We start from the raw sequence: 19,408 nt of genomic DNA, 5'->3' as shown, positions 1-19,408 counted from the left end.
TCAGGGATGCTGTTGATGGTGAGCACATGCTTCCAATTTAAATTATAAATCTCACCTTCTTGCTGGTGAAGATTGTCAGTCATCCAGGTCATGGTTATTCCAAAGAAAAAAAAGCGTCTGGACTTGTTTTCCGTAGTTTGAAGACGTTTCACTTCCTATCCAGGAGGCTTTCTCAATTCAAAAAGTTTGGAGTAATGTGGCGTATCAAGCTTTGTTGGGCAGTAATATATATCTTGATACTCCATAGCTGCAAAAGACCAACCTCTTTTGGTCTTTTGGTAACAGACCAAAAGAGGTGATGGCAGGACAGGCTGGTGTTGGCTGATGGGAGGAGCTGACTGAGACGGCCCGACCAGATAATAGTGACTGAGGCAGGTTTGACCAGGAATCCAGAAACTGAAGTCAGTCCAGGTCATGACCAGAATAGCACCCGATGAATCCCCAGAGAGGCCAGAGCGAACAGAGGAATGAAGACAAGAAGGTGATGCATGTAGGCACTGGAGAGACAATCCAGTGAGGGTGGGCTGCATACAGGAACACGGGTTTAGAAAGCTGAGCACGAAAGCACAGGGGAAAATTCTTGCAGTCAGAAAGACCATCTGGCAGAGACTGGGGCCGTTTCTCAATATGCGTTCTTGAGCGGTCTCGTGTGCTCGTGACACGTCATCAGCCTCAGCCCGAGTACTGTTCCGATTGCCGAGAAAGCCAAACCGAGAACGCGCCAAATTCCCCAGGTGTTGTTCTCGCCCCGCCCTCTTTATCGAGCATGCATCAGAGCAGACTTGTGCGTTCTTCAGACTGACTACTTGCCCAGAATGCACTGCGGCAAGATAATTTTTAGGCTTTTTAGAAATTAAAAATGTTGTTTTAAAAAAAAAATTCAATAAGATTTATTGTGGTGTAGTATATAAATAGTTTTGAATGTTAAAGAAATGCTAAAGAACTGTGCGTCTCATGACGTCACAAGTACGCTTCTGTTCCAATACACCATATGTGCTGCGTGCTCGCGTTCTTGTCAAGTCCGATCTTCCTGTGTTCTCGCCAAGACCGGACTTGACGAGAACGCGAGTCCGTACTCGCGTTCTCGTGAATTGAGAAACGGCCTGGTTGTGGACGGCAGGTATAAATAGGTGGAGTCTCAGGTGAAACAACGTGAAGCTGATTACTGAGCAGCAGGTGTTGCAGATTGTGATGAGTGGAGCAGAGTGAGAGGAGGTAACAGCTACCACCCCAAAAAATCTAAACAAAAGCAGATAGCGTGACACCATGAGGCCAGAAGTTAATAAAAGTGGCTTCATGACACTTTGAATTTGGCTCATATAGATTTGATTTCTAACGTGCTTTATTCTTTTGTTCTTTTCAATTTCTGTACAATAAAGCAATTGCTCAATAGATTAATAGCGCTATATAAAATATTGCCCACATTCTGTCCCATTTTTGACATTAAGGGGAGTACCGACACTTATTCTTTCTTCAATTTACAATTATAAACTGTGTAACATTTTGTTTTCCACCCTCAGAACCAGTTTCCAGTGTGACAGTAACTCCACAAAGTGCAGACTTGGTTGAGTTCAGCAGTTCCATCAGTCTCTTCTGCTCGGCCTCTGGATCATCGCTCTCCTTCCTATGGATGAAAAGCAGCTATGAAGCTAAAGCCAGCAACAGAATTCAGATCAGTGATGGAGGATCAACTCTGACTATATTCAAAGTGACCCGCTATGACCACGGTCTATACAGCTGCCATGTGCAAAATGCTGTCTCTAATGGTAGAAGTTCTCCAGTGAACATCTTCATCAGCTGTGAGTTGTCAACATAGATGCTCATCAGAGTTTGGCTCATTGTCACATCTTACTGAGAGATTATTATTTGTTTTAAAATGATTAAAGGATAGTTTTATAAAAATATCCACAGTCAGTTGCACTACTAGTACATTTAATATGCATTATTCTATATTTCATTAAAAATTGTAATTACATGGAACCAATGTATAGTTTTCTTCTAAACTTCACTTTAATTTGTGTATATTTAAGATATTATTCAGATATCATTGTTCAGCTAAAAAGAAAGTTTAATTTTATCAGTTGGTGTTACGCGTCTTTTTTTGTGGTGTCTTCTACTCACAGATGGTCCAGAAAATACAACGCTAAAAGTTTCTCCATCAAAGGAACATCATGAAGAAGGATCAGACATTACTCTGGGTTGTTTAGCTGAGTCGAGACCTTCTGCTGAATTTACATGGTCTCTAAATGGAGACCCGCTGCCTGATACTGGACCAGAACTAAACCTGAAGAACATTCAGATCAGCCAGAGGGGAAACTACAGCTGTCGGGCCTTTAACAACAAAACTCGGAAATTTCAAACATCCCAGGCCTCAGCTGTCTCTGTACTCGGTAGGTGTAAGAATTTATATGTTATGCCCTCTGTGCAAAATTATTATAAATACTAAATCATAATACAAAAGACAGAAAGAACCCATTTTTACCCTTACTATCATGTTTTGCATTTTGTATTTGTGCCACTGCACAAATAGCTGCAAGAAAGAACTATGTATTAACACAAACATAAAATAAAAGAAAATTCCCTTTTTGGACTGATAGAAAATAAAATAAAACTACAAGATATGAACCAAATATAGAGAACCCTTGTAAAGCCCCTACAGCAGAGGGCCTTTATGTATTTATATGCTTCCTATGTTGTTTTGATATATTGCTAAAATTTAAGTAACAAGAAATAACTAAATACCTAAAATACACATGTATTAGTTGAAAAACATAAACTGCATTTGTTTACATATAAACTGCTTTTGTGCATCTTCTGTTTTTATTTCAGAAAATAATAAACTCTCAGGAGGTGTCATTGCTGGAATAGTAATCGCATGTTTATTAGTTATTGCTGCAGGAGCTGCTGGAGTCTACTTTGTCTATAAAAGAAGGTACGTTTCTTCATGTGATGATCTACAAATTCCTCTTTACAAGGCATGCTGAACCCTGATGGAAATCACAGAAGTTTTTTTTCAGTTAATCATATGTAATAAAAGTTAATTTGATATATTTCTCTTTTACATAAAATTAATCCAACCTGGTAATAATTTTGTGATGTATACTTTAAGCTTTCAAAACTCTTTAACATGAAAATAATCATAAAGTGCAGGTTGTTTAACATGTTTCAACATTGTTGATTTCCTCCAACTTTTAGAAGAAATCTGAAGGATACACCACATTCAGCCAAAACAGGTTAGTATGTTTATACTTCAACCTAAACATCTCTGAGTTTTTCTTCATTTCCTAGTAACTAATAACATTTGAAAAATAATATACATCAGGGAATTTGTATAATTTACAAAAGAACAAAATCATTTTAAGAAAATTATGCTTTCAGACCTATCCTGAATATTAAAAAATATTTTTAAATATTTTCCTTCCTAGAAAAAGAAAAGGTGTCAGTAAACATGTCGGGAAAGAAGAGGAATAATGAAGAGGATAATAGTTATGACACAGTTATAGGTGTAGAGAGGAATAAAGAACAAGAACCTATGTATGAGGACATAGACAGGGAATAAAAGCAACCATGTTTTGCCATTTAAAGGTGAGTTCTGATCTCATGATTAGGATTCTGTTAAAAAAGAAATAGTTAATTTTAATACATCTTTGTTACTTCACATTCTAAAGACTCAAAAGTTAAACAGCATCTTATAAGACATGATGGTATGCAGTTGAGCAGATTGCAATAATGTTTTTTGTTTTTTCCTTGTCACGCAGATGATCGGCTGGGTTCTTTTATGATACATGAGACAAAAGGAAGAAAGCGTGAACATGGCTCTGTTGCTGAATTCATGCTTTTGGAGTTTACCCCTATTTGTTTCCTTTGGTCAAGGTTTTAAGTTTTACAAAAGCACTTTGAGTGTACGTATATGTGGAAATAGATAGGTAAGTGTAATAATGCACAAGTCAATACGTAAATATCTGCTAAGTTGTTCTTCCTCTGCAAATAATTATGTTTTTTCTTGTTTGTCTTATATCGTTCTTAAACATCTTGTATTTGTTGTTTATTCCATATTATATATTTCCACATTTACAATGTCAACTGTATGCTTGTTTATGTGAGACACCTTATCACCAAAGTAAATTCCTCAGACGTGTTGAATACTACTTGATAATAAGGGTCATTGGGATTCTGACCATCTGTGGACAAGTGAGATAAGAAAATACAACAGAGAGGATTAGATGGAAACAGATGATTCGCTGTGGCGACCCCTAAAAGGAAAAACGCAACAGAAGAAAACAAATACAATGGACATATAGATAAGAGTCTAATGGCAAGACTTCCTGCAGAGTTGTAAAATAATCAGTCTTAGTAATCTTGGTTAAATTTAATTTATAATATTGTTTTAAATGTAAGATTTAAATGTAAGGTTAATAGATTTTGAGTTTTAGAACTTTTAAAAGATTTGCACACTTCAAGGCATGCTGTGATACATTCCAGCTGTTTCTAGACCCCTTCTTAGCTAATATGCAGAAAGTGTCCAGTTGAGATGCAGTGCAGCAATGAACTGAAAACTAAATTCAGAGAGGCACAGGAACAAGCAGACAAGACTTGGACATTTCTGTCATTCCCTGAGCCAGTGTTTAGATATTCTGCACAAAACCGAAGCTTCACTAGGAAATCTAAATTTCTTTCTTGTAAAACAGGTACATAAAACAGACAAGAGGTTTAGTTTGCAATTTTGCTTTTATCACATTGAATTAAACTCAACCTTTCATGATCCAGGAAATGGCAATAAATTCATGGCACTAGTGTAACTCCTGTTTCCTGAGGGTATTTTATTTTTTGGGCCAACTTCCTTCTGAGGTTGCTTCCTATATGTCATGGGGCTACAACGTGTCACTTCCTCTTCCTCCACTGTGGCTGTGGCAAGGATCTGTTGGAGACCAAACAGTTCAACCATTTGGATAATCTCTGCAGTTTAAAAAGTATTTCAGCGGTGAGTCTTTGGCTTTATACATTTGTTTATTTGTGGGTTGCAAGCGACTGTTTATTTTTTTTAGTGGTTTTAAATTGCACTCCATACCTCTAATTGCTAATTTCAGCTGGTTGCTTGTGTTTGGACTCTGACCAAACAATTAATTTTTTGGTTTTGCACTTGACTCATTTGGCTCATTTCATGAGCCAAAAAGTAGTTATTAATCGAAAGAATAAAGCTATTGAGCTATTTTCTATGCTTTATTTTTGAAACCTTTCTTAGGTGTTAAAACAATGGTTTATTTTATGCATGATAACTAATTTGAAACAGATACATATGATTGTTGCGCAACATTTTTCAACTTTTAGTTTGTCAAAGTATTTGGAAAGGTACTTTAATATGTTAAGTACTGGCTTGAACCTAAGTGCACTTAATGATTTTGTTTTGTAAGATATATATATATATATATATATATATATATATATATATATATATATATATATATATATATATATATATATATATATATATATATATTGTCATGGTTTTCAGGTGATGAGTCCACATGCAGATACGAACGGGAGGCAATGCACAGTTTTCAGATATTTTATTTGGAAAACAGGCAGGTCTACGGACGGAACTACAGGTGAATCGGCTGGGTCAGAACGTCACGGCTGGAAAGTCTGCAAGAGAGAGTGAGTGAGTACTCTGAAGGAAGAACCCGGAGAATTGCTAGAAGTAGCGCTGCTTACCATTAGGCTGGGCGGACCTAACCGGGAAGAAGTAGCGTCAGGAGAACTCTATGATACTACTCTGCTGGAGATAGGCGGCTAGTGGCTGAGGGCGGCTGATGTAGCTGGCGAGGAATCCTGAGCGAGCCTCATCGGCAACGGTTGACAGATGGATTGACCAGAGTGAACACAGAACCAACAGAACCCGGGAGAGGGGATCTCAGGCCTCGCTGGGTAACTTCCAGGAAGTATGAGGGGAGCGCCAGAGCAAAATCTGAGCAGGCAGGTTCCGCTGGTCTGTTTCTTCGGACGAGACGTCAAGACAGGTGAGTGCATCCAAGCACCAAAATCTGAAGCAACAGAGAGGTTCAAAAATTAATCCAAAAATGAAGAGTAACAAAAAACTCACAAGCTGGTCTCCGAGAGTTGGGACTGAGGCCACGTCGTACCACGACTGGGTAAGGCTCCGGCGTCTTCCATCTGTCAGCGCTCTGCTTAAGACGCCAGAGGAAGCCGCCTGCAACGAGCTGCAGGTGTGGACCACGCCTCCTCAGCCAACTAGACACACCTGAGGAGTAGAGTTAGAGCAGCCAAAACACAGAGAACCCTGACACTACCCCCCCCCCCCCTCAACGGCCGCCTCCTGGCGGCCCAGACGAAGAAGTGCTGGGCTGAGTAGACCAGAAATCCAAAATCAAATCCTTATTCGCGATGGTAGCTGCAGACACCCATGAGCGATCCCCAGAGCTGCGACCCTCCCAATCGACGAGGTATTGGTGACCCCTACCTCGTCGACGGGCATCCACAACCCTGACGACGCGAGGGTTCTGACTGTCCTGGGAGGGTGGAGGGGGTCCGGAAGGAGGGTACGAATCACAGTCCAAAACAGGCTTAATCTGGGATACATGGAATGTAGGATGTACTCGAGAGTGAGGAGGTAGACGTAGGCGGACGGTGGTCGGGTTAAGAACTGTCTCTATTTCATAAGGGCCAGTGAACCGGGGAGCAAGCTTCTTGGCGGATGGGTTAGACAAAACATCTCTGGAAGATAGCCAAACCCTCTGACCGGGGCGATAATGGGGAGCTGGTCTGCGGTGCTGGTCGGCAAACCTCTTGCTCCGCTCTGCGGTGCGAGTGAGTGCTGTAACCGTTGCTTTCCATACATTCTGGCAGCGAGCAATGTAGTCATTGACGGAGGCGAAGGGAATCCTGAGTTCGTCTGTGGGTAGGAGTGGAGGTTGATATCCTAAGGCTACTTCAAAAGGTGAACGTCCCGTGGCTGAGGTGATGTGTGAGTTCAAGGCATACTCTACCCAAGGCAAAAACTTGTTCCAGTCTGTAGGTGAAGATGACGTGAGGCAGCGGAGGGTGGTCTCTAATTGTTGGTTCATTCGTTCCGTTTGGCCATTGGTTTGAGGATGGTATCCGGAGGTGAGTGTGTAACGAGCACCCAGAGCAGAGCAAAAGTGCCGCCAGACCTGTGAGATAAACTGGGGACCCCGGTCAGAAAGAATGTCAACAGGAATACCGTGGAGCTTAAAAACATGTTTTATGAGGAGTTGGGCTGTCTGGAAGGCGTTAGGGAGCTTACGGATGGGAATAAGATGACATGACTTTGAAAAACGGTCAACTACTGTCAAAATAGTTGACATCCCTTGGGATACAGGGAGTCCAGTAACGAAATCGATGGCAATGTGGGACCATGGACGTTTGGGTATAGGAAGAGGATTCAGCAACCCAGAAGGTGGCTGGTTAGAAGACTTATTCTGGGCGCAGACAGGACAGGCTAGAACATAGTCTCTGACATCTCTGGTCCATGACGGCCACCAGAATCGCCGGGACACCTGAGACTGGGTTCTATAAATACCCGGATGGGCAGAAAACTTAGCATCGTGACACCAGCGTAAAACCTCAGGGCGAACAGACTGGGGAACATACTTTAGTCCAGGTGGACCCGTTCCAGGATCCGGATCTAATAGTTGGGCCTGGTTGATCCTGTCCTCCAGATCCCAATGCAGACCACCAACAGTACATGTGGGAGGAAGAATAAGTTCCGGCTCCTTCTCTTGTTCGAACGGGGCAAATTGACGAGATAGAGCATCTGGCTTGACGTTTCTGGAGCCCGGTCTGTAGGTTATGGTGAGGTTAAAACGAGAGAAAAACAAAGACCAACGGGCTTGTCTTGAGTTGAGTCTACGGGCTGACTGCAGATAGGAGAGGTTTTTGTGATCTGTCCATATTATGATGGGCTGCTCGGATCCCTCAAGCCAGTGCCGCCACTCTTCCAATGCTAACTTAATGGCTAGAAGTTCACGATCGCCTACATCATAGTTCTGCTCAGCAGGGGACAAACGACGGGAGAAGAAGGCACAAGGGTGTAACTTATTATCTACCTCAGACTGTTGAGACAAGACCGCTCCCACACCTGTATTGGAAGCGTCTATCTCAAGGGTGAACTGCTTGGCAGGATCAGGGTGAACGAGTATGGGAGCCTGGGAAAAACGGGACTTAAGTTGATTAAATGCCTCATCTGCCTCAGGACTCCAGATGAATGGGACCTTGGTGGAGGTAAGAGCATGTAACGGGGAGGCTATCTGGCTATAGTTCCTGATAAAACGCCTATAGAAATTAGCGAAACCTAGGAAACGTTGGAGCTGTTTACGTGACTCAGGAACCGGCCACTCCGTTACCGCCCTTATCTTCTCTGGGTCTGACCTCACTTGACCGCCTTCTAAAACAAGACCTAGGAACGAAACTGAAGTCTGGTGGAAGTCACACTTCTCGGCTTTTACAAACAAGCGATTCTCTAGTAATCGCTGGAGAACAAGTCGCACATGTTGCTTGTGTTGTTCTAGGTCACGAGAGTAAATCAGGATGTCATCTAAATAGACAAAAACAAAAACATTCAGAAAGTCCCGCAGGACATCATTAACCAATGCCTGAAAAACTGCCGGGGCATTACACAAACCAAAGGGCATGACTAGGTACTCGAAGTGACCTAACGGAGTCTTAAAAGCCGTCTTCCACTCATCCCCCTGTCTCACCCGAACCAAATGATAAGCGTTGCGCAGATCAAGCTTAGTAAAGATCTTGGCATTCTGGACTGGCTCGAGGGCTGAAGATAATAGAGGAAGCGGGTACTTATTCTTCACGGTTATTTGGTTTAGCCCTCGATAATCAATACAGGGTCGAAGGGTCCCGTCCTTCTTGCCAACAAAAAAGAATCCGGCGCCTAATGGGGAGGAAGAAGGACGAATTAACCCTGTGGCCAAAGACTCACTTATGTACTTCTCGAGCGATTGACGTTCTGACCTAGAGATGTTATAGAGCCGACTCACCGGTAGTGGGGCCCCAGGCAACAAGTCAATCGCGCAGTCGTAAGGTCGATGTGGGGGAAGTGAACAAGCCTGAGTCTTACTAAACACCTGCCGTAAGTCATGATATTCCTCTGGAACGCGAGAGAGGTCAATCATGTCTCCGGAATCTGTCAAGGAAGTAGAGGAAACGGCTACGGGCCGAGCGGACTGTAAGCAACGGGAATGACAAGTTGGAGACCATGATTCCAGTCGGGACTCAGCCCAGTTAAACTGCGGGTTATGGACCTTTAACCAGGCTAACCCCAAAACCACGGGTGAACGCTTAACCGGGAAGACAAAGAATGAAAGCTGTTCCCGATGGTTACCGGAAACTATCACTACGAGTGGTCGGGTGCGATGGGTGATCAGAGTCAACCTCTGTCCATCTAAAGACGAGACCTGGAGAGGCTCGGGTAAAGGATCGACAGGCACTCGAAGCTGGTCCACTACAGCTTGGTCTATGAGATTAAAATCAGAGCCTGAATCTACTAGAGCCGAAACATCAAAACTATCCTGGTCGAACATTAAAGTAACTGGCAAACATAAACGAGAAACAGATGACGCCTTAACAGCTACCCGGGGAATAGATCCCAACCTGTCCACCGTTCCCCCCGTTATGAGCGGCGGACTCGGTCTTTTGGCCGAACAGGACAATCTCTGAGGTAATGACCCTCACCTCCACAATAAAGACACAAGTTTCCCGAGAAACGCTGCTGACGTTCCTTATTGGAAAGACCAACCTGCCCCAACTGCATGGGTTCAGGAGGCGGTGTACTGGAACGGGATTCCCTTTGAATAAGTGTCGAAGAGGTGGATGATTGCAAAGCCTGGTTTGATCTAAAGCGGGTTCGGCTGCGTAATCGAGAATCCAAACGGATAGCTAATGCTACAAACTCCTCAAAATCCTCAGGTTCCTCAACCCGGGCTAACTCATCCTTTAACGACTCATCAAGAGCCTGAAAAAATACTGCCTTTAACGGCCTCGGCTGCCAACCCGCAGCAGCGGCAAACGTGCGAAACTCCACAGAAAAATCAGATACGCGTCGACCGCGCTGTTTCAAAGTGAGGAGATGACGAGACTGTTGTGCCGAATCTAACTCAGGTGAGAAGATTGTTTTAAATTCAGCAACGAAGTCCTGAAAAGTAATTCCAAACGACTGACAATCAGGGAATCGAGCCTCGGCCCACCTAAGAGCCTTGCCCGTTAGTAGACGTAAGACGTAAGATATTCTTACCTCATCAGAGGCGAATGTCTGAGGGGAACGGTTAAACACCAGTTTACACTGGAAAAGAAAACCACCGCAACTCCCACTGTCACCGGAGAATTTCTCCGGACAAGGTGACGCGCCCTCAAGTGGTGGAGTCCAAATCTGATTCTCCATGCTCTGAGCGTGGAAAGGCGGGGTCACGAGATCTTGAGTGACAGGCGACGTCATCGCGGAAGTGACAGTGTCCACAAGCTGGGTAACCTGAGCGGCTAATCTCTGAAGCTGTTCCTGAGTAGAGTTGACGGCAAAACCTAACGACTGCATCTGTTCCTGCTGTGCGGCTATCTGCCGCCCGAACGTATCCGCTGGACTTTGGTGGCCGGAGCCTTCTTCTGTCATGGTTTTCAGGTGACGAGTCCACATGCAGATACGAACGGGAGGCAATGCACAGTTTTAAGATATTTTATTTGGAAAACAGGCAGGTCTACGGACGGAACTACAGGTGAATCGGCTGGGTCAGAACGTCACGGCTGGAAAGTCTGCAAGAGAGAGTGAGTGAGTACTCTGTAAGGAAGAACCCGGAGAATTGCTAGAAGTAGCGCTGCTTACCATTAGGCTGGGCGGACCTAACCGGGAAGAAGTAGCGTCAGGAGAACTCTATGATACTACTCTGCTGGAGATAGGCGGCTAGTGGCTGAGGGCGGCTGATGTAGCTGGCGAGGAATCCTGAGCGAGCCTCATCGGCAACGGTTGACAGATGGATTGACCAGAGTGAACACAGAACCAACAGAACCCGGGAGAGGGGATCTCAGGCCTCGCTGGGTAACTTCCAGGAAGTATGAGGGGAGCGCCAGAGCAAAATCTGAGCAGGCAGGTTCCGCTGGTCTGTTTCTTCGGACGAGACGTCAAGACAGGTGAGTGCATCCAAGCACCAAAATCTGAAGCAACAGAGAGGTTCAAAAATTAATCCAAAAATGAAGAGTAACAAAAAACTCACAAGCTGGTCTCCGAGAGTTGGGACTGAGGCCACGTCGTACCACGACTGGGTAAGGCTCCGGCGTCTTCCATCTGTCAGCGCTCTGCTTAAGACGCCAGAGGAAGCCGCCTGCAACGAGCTGCAGGTGTGGACCACGCCTCCTCAGCCAACTAGACACACCTGAGGAGTAGAGTTAGAGCAGCCAAAACACAGAGAACCCTGACATATATATATATATATATATATATATATATATATATATATATATATATATATATATTTGAGGTTACTGAGCCTAATTAAGTGAAATTGATTGGATTAATTATTCAATTATCATGTTTTATGTTGCATCAATAATTGTGCATTCATTTGAATTGCTTTAATTTGTCATTTAACATGCCTGTTTAGTTGGTAAACGTTCATAATAGTGGTAAATGAAATGCTCATTTGTCGTTTTCCCCCTCCATTTTCATTTGTTTTAGGTCAGGTTTTTTATGGACTGAATAAATTCAAGATGGCGAGCTACCCTGAACTACCTGTGTGGTAGTTACGACCCCTGCCTGTATTTTCCTCTGGAATCTTGGAGGGGACCTTGCATTTTTTTGGACTGTTATTTTTCCTTTCCATCATGTGGATCCTGGACAGTTCCCTTTTTCCTTTCTCCTGTTTAAAAAGACTGCATTATTTTTCCCTTTTCTGTTTTTTTTTTCTTTGGGGAAAGGAGATTTAGAAAATTTAATTGAATTAATTTCATTAACAATGGAATACAAGTCTACAATGACCCTGTAAATTTGTGGTTATTTTGTATGTTTTTCCCTTATGTTTATTGTTAATATTTAATATAATTTCAATTGAAATCTTATACTTTCGTCCTGGTTTTCATTTACACATCAGGCTCCTCAAAGAACCTTTTTCTGATGTTGCTAAATGGTTATCTTGAGTAACATAAAGGAAGCCGTAGTTTGTAGTTCAAGAAGCGTTACACTAGCAAGAAACCCATGATCGTATACTGTCAAAGATCTTCTCTCAGTGGTGAAAGAGCGTTGTTACAGAACAAAACTGGGAGACATTTCACTGTTATAAGTCAATTAGATGAAAATTGCACCAAGGATTTGATATCTGAATGCAATGTTAAAGTACTGATAATGTGCTGCCCTCTTCTTTACATTACCTAAAGGAAAAGTGAATTGTTTTTCTTAATGTGCTTTTTGACCTGTTTATTAGCGGCATCCACATGCAGCTTTTATGATTTTATTTGTCTGACTTTTTATGATTGATGGTATTTTAGCCCTATAGGAACTGACAGCTGAGTCCAAAGTTTACACAAACTAAATGACTGCGGCCCTAGATATGCTCAGTAAATGTCATATGACCAGACATACTTTGGTGACAATGATTAAAATTTAATGTTGAAATGACATCATTATTTCTAATCTTAACCAGATTATCTTTTTGATTTCTTTACTTAAATTTCTTGTTAATGCAGATACACATCTCTAAACATTTAAAAAGATTTCTTCAAGTGACATCGCAGAAACACATCTCTAACCATTTAAAAAGATTTCTACCATCGACATCGCAGCACCTGAGTAACAAACCATGTATTTCATAAAGAGAGAAAATATTTGTTTTTGATTTGAAAATTCATCAATACAAATGGCACCTTTAGAGGGTCCTATTCTCAGGTTTGATCCATCATCATATTCATATTTGATAATAATTTTAAGCAAAATCTGTGCTTGTATTAAACTTAAGAAGCATGATAGTCTTGTGTGTTTTTTAGACGCTTAAAGAATTGTCTAAAATCAAAGATTTTAGAAATGGTGTTTTGTATCTATGGAACTCTGTAAACAGTCAAAGGATTGGTTAATGATCTGCAAAGTGAAATGGATGAACCTTATACCACTCAGACGCAAAATTACTTCCTTATTTTACCCTTAGCAACCATTTACTAGCAAATCAAAAAGCGCTGGACAAAGACAGATAGCTTTCTTTTTTTCCCCTTTAGACTTTTATATGAGAATATAAGAATAGATGGACGCATTCATTATAAGCTACATGATCTTTGGAGTTATTTCAGGTGAGCTTTGACTGCTTTAAAATCTTTAAATGTTTAACTTTAAAAATTATTGAATATTCTGTCATTTATCTTAGATTATTCAATAGAATGAGGGTGGTTATATGATATATGAAATATACAATACAATTGATCAAACTTACTGAAATGTCAAATTTAGATTTTTATATATTTCAATTTTGATTCAATTAAATTAAATTATGAAGTATGATTATTTTTATTGTATATATTATATAGATTGATAGATACAGTATCTATCTATCTATCTATCTATCTATCTATCTATCTATCTATCTATCTATCTATCTATCTATCTATCTATCTATCTATCTATCTATCTATCTATCTATATATATATATATATATATATATATATATATATATATATATAAGCCAGTGGCCTTCTCTTTTCCGGTGTTCTTTAAAATTCATCTGCAGTTGCTGCTTCCTGCCAGCTGTCTCCAATGTGGGATCTTGATGCAGACCTTCTCTTGGATTATTTCTTGTATTTCCTCCTGCATCACTTCCTGTAAATGTTCTCTCCGATTGGATACTCTTATTGATTGCTCAACAATCCTGAAAGAGACCTCTTTATTTAAACTGGCACTTCTTTACAGCAGCTGTGTTTTGCTGTGCAGCTTGCCTTGTATAAACGGTTTGTCTACCTTTTTTGTTATATGTAACATACACGCATCCATGTATGTATGTATGTATGTATGTTCAAAGCTTTGGGTGAATAATTCATGCAGCAACACATGGTTTTAAACGGACTGACTTTCAAAGCTCGGTAGCAGACCCTAGAGACTATTTGCTTGCTTTGGCTTCTCAGGAAATGTGTTTGGCCAGTGTAGCCAACTGACTGACGTCATATATAGACTTAAGATAAAATGAATAATAATAATAATCTGTCTGTCTGTTGGGCATACCTGTAAATATTTTTTGTGTCCATCCTGAGTTATGTCTGTCTCAAAAAATAAAATAAATTAACCACACGGTAACAATAAAAGATTCTTGATATACATATAATTTTGCAGTAATGTAAGTGGCTTTAGTCCTATATAATACAGAGAAGGTTTGTTAATTATTTAGTTATATAAGAGCAACCATATAATTTAATAATATATATAATATTATTATATTATATAATATATATAATATAATAATAATGTTCTGTTCTCCCCAGGTTTATCTGAAGGAGCTGGTTTGTTGGAAGATGGTCCTCTGAATGCATCTGTTGGAGGGACTGTGATGTTCAGAACCAACAGGCCTCCAACAGAAGAACCATTTTTGATGATGGTTTGGAATTTCAATAATGAGAGACCAATTATAACCTCTCTGCCCACGCAAAACGATACTGGACCAGAGTATGTAGGTAGGATCACCCTCTTCAGATCTACTGGATCTCTAGAGCTAAGGAACCTGGCACTCAGAGACAGTGGGACGTACGGAGTTACCATTTTACCAGTTGGAGAAAACACACAAGTAGGAAAGACCAGACTAGACATATATGGTGAGCAGATGTTAAAATCTAACCAAAAGTATTTCCTTTTAATACTCACAATCTTACATAAGGTATGTTTTGTGGACATGTTATATTTGTAGAACAAAAGTAGCATGTCTGATATGAATTCATCATATTCTTATTCTGAAGTAAATTTGTGGTAAACATGGAATATTTGTAGATGTTATGTAACTCTTTGTATACATTTTTTTTGTAGTTTACATTAAGGATTTCTTTATTATTCAGTGACCTCTGATCCTTTTACATTCACATCATTTAGAAAAATACAACATTTGGAGTTTAATTTGAGGCAGATACTTCTGCACTATGTTTGCTCTTCATTTATTAATACTGTAAGGTTAGCAGGGCCATCTAGATGTTCTCTTCCAACCCATATGAAAACATCAAGATTGGTAGAGGTGAAGGTATAGAGAGTAATTATTGAGGTTTAAAATAGTTTACAATTAACAGGATATGAGGAACAAAGGCTGGTTAAGTGCTGCTGTTTGCACTAATCACAATTTTATGAGGTGAACCGATGGAAAAGACATTTCCTTTCTCCAAGTAAGACTGCTTGCACAACTATGTTTGCTTTCATGAATGGTAAAGACAGAAATTCAGCATATTTTTGCTCATAGCAGGATACTTTTTTAAAAGTACATCTCTGGGTCAGTTCATTGAATGACAAGTATCAGAACATGGAAATGTTTGCTAAATCAAGACTGTCCTCAAGTTCTCGACCTTTGTAAGCAGGCTTTGCACTGGGAAAAAAATAAAAGAGAGAATGCAAAATACTTGTCAGGTCATAGTTAAAACAAAGAAGAGTATTTAAAGAGTCTTTAGATATGGACCTAGACATTTAGTCATGGAAATAAAAGCCAAAATGTAGTATAAAACTACATCAGACATGTTGCTAGAACTTAAATTGTAATGATCAGACTGAGCATACAATCACATAGGAAACCATGCATGCATGTTTATTTTTTGTGAATAATTATTATAACAAACCCACATGGAAAGACTATTAGGAAGGCTAAATCTAATTATTCACACCAAGAAAACTGTGAGCATGAAAATGTAAAACTGATGAGTTGTTCTTAAGCTGTGTTCATAATCTGTCAAAATACAATTGATACTGCTATGTTTTGTTTTCTTGTTCCTTTAATTTTTAAAATTTTATTATTGTTCCATTTGTCAAATACATTAAGGTAGACAAAGAGTCATGGTGCAAAAACAATATTCCACAACAATAGATCAACCAGGGTTTAAAATGCCAACAAAAAGTTGTGTTAATAAATTACTCTAGTTTCTGACCTACTTTATATGTAACACTACATCTATTTCACTTTTTTTATTTCATTACTCTGCAGTTTTTGATTTTGCAATCTGAAAGTGCTACACAATATATGAAAAAGTTCAAAGGTTGCTAAAAGTAGTAGTGTAGGCTAATTATGTTTTGAAAATGTTGATTTTAAAATAATCCATTTAAGTTCTAGTTATTTATAATTCTATTCAATTCAGTTTTATTTATATACATGTCATCTCAAGGCACTTTACAAATCCAATGAGATTATACAGATTGGTCAAAAAGTTTCCTATTTAAGGAAACCCAGTAGATTGCATCAAGTCTTGACAAGCAGCATTCACTCCTGAAGAAGCGTAGAGCTACAGGGAGAGTTGTCTGCATTGTCCATGGCTTTGCAGCAATCCCTCATATTGACCAAGCATGAAGCGACAGTGGAAAGAAAAACTCCCCATTAACGGGAAGGAAAAACCTCCAGCAGAACCAGGCGCAGATAACAGACATCTGCCTTGACCGACTGGGGGTTACAGAAGACAGAGCAGAGACAAAAAGAGAGACAAAAAAAGGACAGAAGCACACATTGATCCAGGAATCTTTTCTACGTTATATGGTAATAGTGGGGGAACTGTCTTCCTTGGATGATGTCACAGCTAACAGAACGCCAGACCAGGTGTACCTACTATAAAGAAAAGAAATGACAGATTACAAAAAGGTTATCCTACTGGAGAACAGTAGGAGAACTCAGCGGAGTGAGAGAAATAGACTCTGATGTCCTGCAATGCTGGCTTTTAAATAATGTGATAAATAAATATTTTTCACATTATTTTAAATTGTCATGTTCTAACAAAATATTGCAGCAGTTCTTCCGAACGCAGAGATCAAGAGTATGCAGTCAAACCAGCCATAGCTTTATATTTTATATTTTAAGGTGTCTTAAGAAAAAAATCATATAATTAATGAATAAGTTCACATATGAAATATGGTCAACATTTACAGCTTTAAGATCATCAGTTCTCCTAAACAAAGGTTTTCCACGAGGCTTTGGAATGTTAATAAAATTTTTCAACTATTCTTCTAGAAGTGCATTTTTGATATCAGAAACTGATGTAAGACAAGGACAGGCTTTACATCATTTAATCATGTTCACATAATGAAGTTAAGTCTTATACAGTTATAAAAATTAATTATTTGTTGTTATTATAATGACCTGATATTACTCATTTATTTTTTGGTAAAAGCTGATGTTTTTTTTTATAGATCAGCCTGCTCATTACTTTGTAGATATTACTGGCTGTACTGTTTATTTTAGTTAATGTTTACTGTGAAAATTAATGTCTGAGATTGTTTCTGCATTTCGTTCTTTGGTTGGCTTTACAGTTAAATATTCTGTGTTCCCTAGAGAAGTTTGCCTTCTTTATAAGATTAACCTGATGGGACAGTGCATTAAAACACAAAATATAAAGACATATCTGTTGAGAACAGTAGATTTAAAAGCTGAACTCCTAAAGTTAGGTGCTTAAAAAAGATAATGATTCAATAGAAAATGTATCTTTTGATATACAGTTATTTTTCATTTTGCACACAGTTAATTTTATATGCAACTTATTTAAATAGTGGATCCCCATGTTTATAAGGAACACCTTTAAACTTATGAAACTTTCTTTCATACTATTTAGTGACAAAAGTATATAAATGCCATTAACTACAAATTAATTTTGTCTTTCACCCACAGAACCAGTAGACAATGTAATAGTTACTCCATCGACTGCAGATGTGGTTGAGTTCAGCTCTGTCAGTGTCTTCTGTTCCTCCTCTGGATCTTCTCTCACCTTTCTCTGGATAAAAAGCAGCTCTGAGATTACAGCCAATGACAGAATCCAGCTCAGCAGAACTGATGGAGGATCATACCTAACTATACTCAGTGTGACCCAGTATGATCAAGGAACATACACCTGCCAAGTTTCCAATCCTGTCAGTTCTAAAAGGGATTCAATAACTCTCCTTGTAAGATGTAAGTAATGAATCTATATTTATGGATATTAGTTGTAGTTATTGTACCCTCACTGTAAATTAGGGTTACATTATTACATACAACCAATGTTATTATTGCATAGATTTCATCTAAATTCAACACTATTCCTTTCCTACAACTTCAAAATATATTTGAATTTGTTATAAGAACAGACATTTTCAAATCACGTGTGATCTCAGGCACACCTGATGCAGCCAGTCAGAGGTTTCGTTATTTGCATCAGTTGTGTTCAAGATAGAGAACCTCAAATATATGGAACATTGACAGTAATGTTTTGTTGTATTTTAAAAACAAAGGTAAGTCGGTCCATGAAGTTGTCATTGAAGTGTTAGAAAGATATTACCGTGAACAAAGAAGGAAAAGCACACAGAGATAGAAAGGCCCTGACTGTTCTTAGAGAAAACAATTGGAAGCATGGTTTCCAAGTTTAAAGTTAAAACTGAAATTGTTTTTTCATTACCTTCTACACTTAGATGGACCAGAAAATACCCGGCTAAGCGTGTCTCCATCAAAACAACACTATGAGGAAGGTTCAGACATAACCCTGAGCTGCTCCTCTGAGTCCAGGCCTCCTGCTGAGTTTATGTGGTTTGTGAATGGAGAGCAGCTGCCTCATTCTGGTCCAGAGCTGGAACTGATGAAGGTTCAGATGAGCCAGAGGGGGAGCTACACATGCCGGGCCTTTAATCACATAACTGGAAGAGATCAAACATCTCGGCCAACAGAAATAGTTGTCAATGGTATGTAAAAAAGAAAGTTATGCCACAATTATTATTATTATTATTACATAGAATTCAATTCAGACATGTATTTTTCTACTTAATGGAATGCTATATTATTACCGTGTTGATATAATGTAAAAAACGTTTTTAGTAGCAATATTTTTTTTAGTAGCAATATTAACATTATTATAATTTTTTTGGACTTAAAAAAGTTTGCCTTTTTTTCTAGGGTATATGTCATCACAAAGAGTTTCTGCACGTTAGCATCGCTGGAATTTTGGTGGCATCCTTTGTATTTTTTCATCCATATGTGGTGTAAAACACATGAGAAAAAAATATGTGTCTTCTTTCTTCTTTCTCTCCAATGTAGGTCTGTCATTACCTTGTTGAAAGCATAGATTTAGAATAACTAAATAAATAGTAATAAAATCTGATGCACTTTGACTAAAGTATATCTCACAGATCATCAACAAAGCAAATTCATAATTTCTTCTTTGCAAGTTAGTTTCTGAACTCAATGCTCCCAATGGTAAAAAAAAAAA

The 19,408-nt window shown here is 39.4% G+C and overlaps 1 protein-coding gene across 1 annotated transcript in view; it reads left to right on the top strand.

Moving 5' to 3' along the window:
* The window catches only part of LOC105923742 (carcinoembryonic antigen-related cell adhesion molecule 5), a 40,288-nt gene extending 20,880 nt beyond the window's left edge, over nt 1–19,408 (top strand). The window contains exons 6-11 of the mRNA XM_036127799.1: nt 1,521–1,799; nt 2,124–2,390; nt 2,830–2,932; nt 3,196–3,233; nt 18,618–18,884; nt 19,096–19,408. Of these exons, the coding sequence (XP_035983692.1) occupies nt 1,521–1,799; nt 2,124–2,390; nt 2,830–2,932; nt 3,196–3,233; nt 18,618–18,884; nt 19,096–19,130 (989 nt within the window). The 3' untranslated portion in view covers nt 19,131–19,408. The remainder of the gene's footprint in view (nt 1–1,520; nt 1,800–2,123; nt 2,391–2,829; nt 2,933–3,195; nt 3,234–18,617; nt 18,885–19,095) is intronic.

Source organism: Fundulus heteroclitus, chromosome 3, assembly GCF_011125445.2.
Source record: "Fundulus heteroclitus isolate FHET01 chromosome 3, MU-UCD_Fhet_4.1, whole genome shotgun sequence".
Classification (NCBI taxonomy): domain Eukaryota; kingdom Metazoa; phylum Chordata; class Actinopteri; order Cyprinodontiformes; family Fundulidae; genus Fundulus; species Fundulus heteroclitus.
Note: the sequence above shows the minus strand (reverse complement) of the source record. Positions and strands in the feature narration are given on the sequence as shown.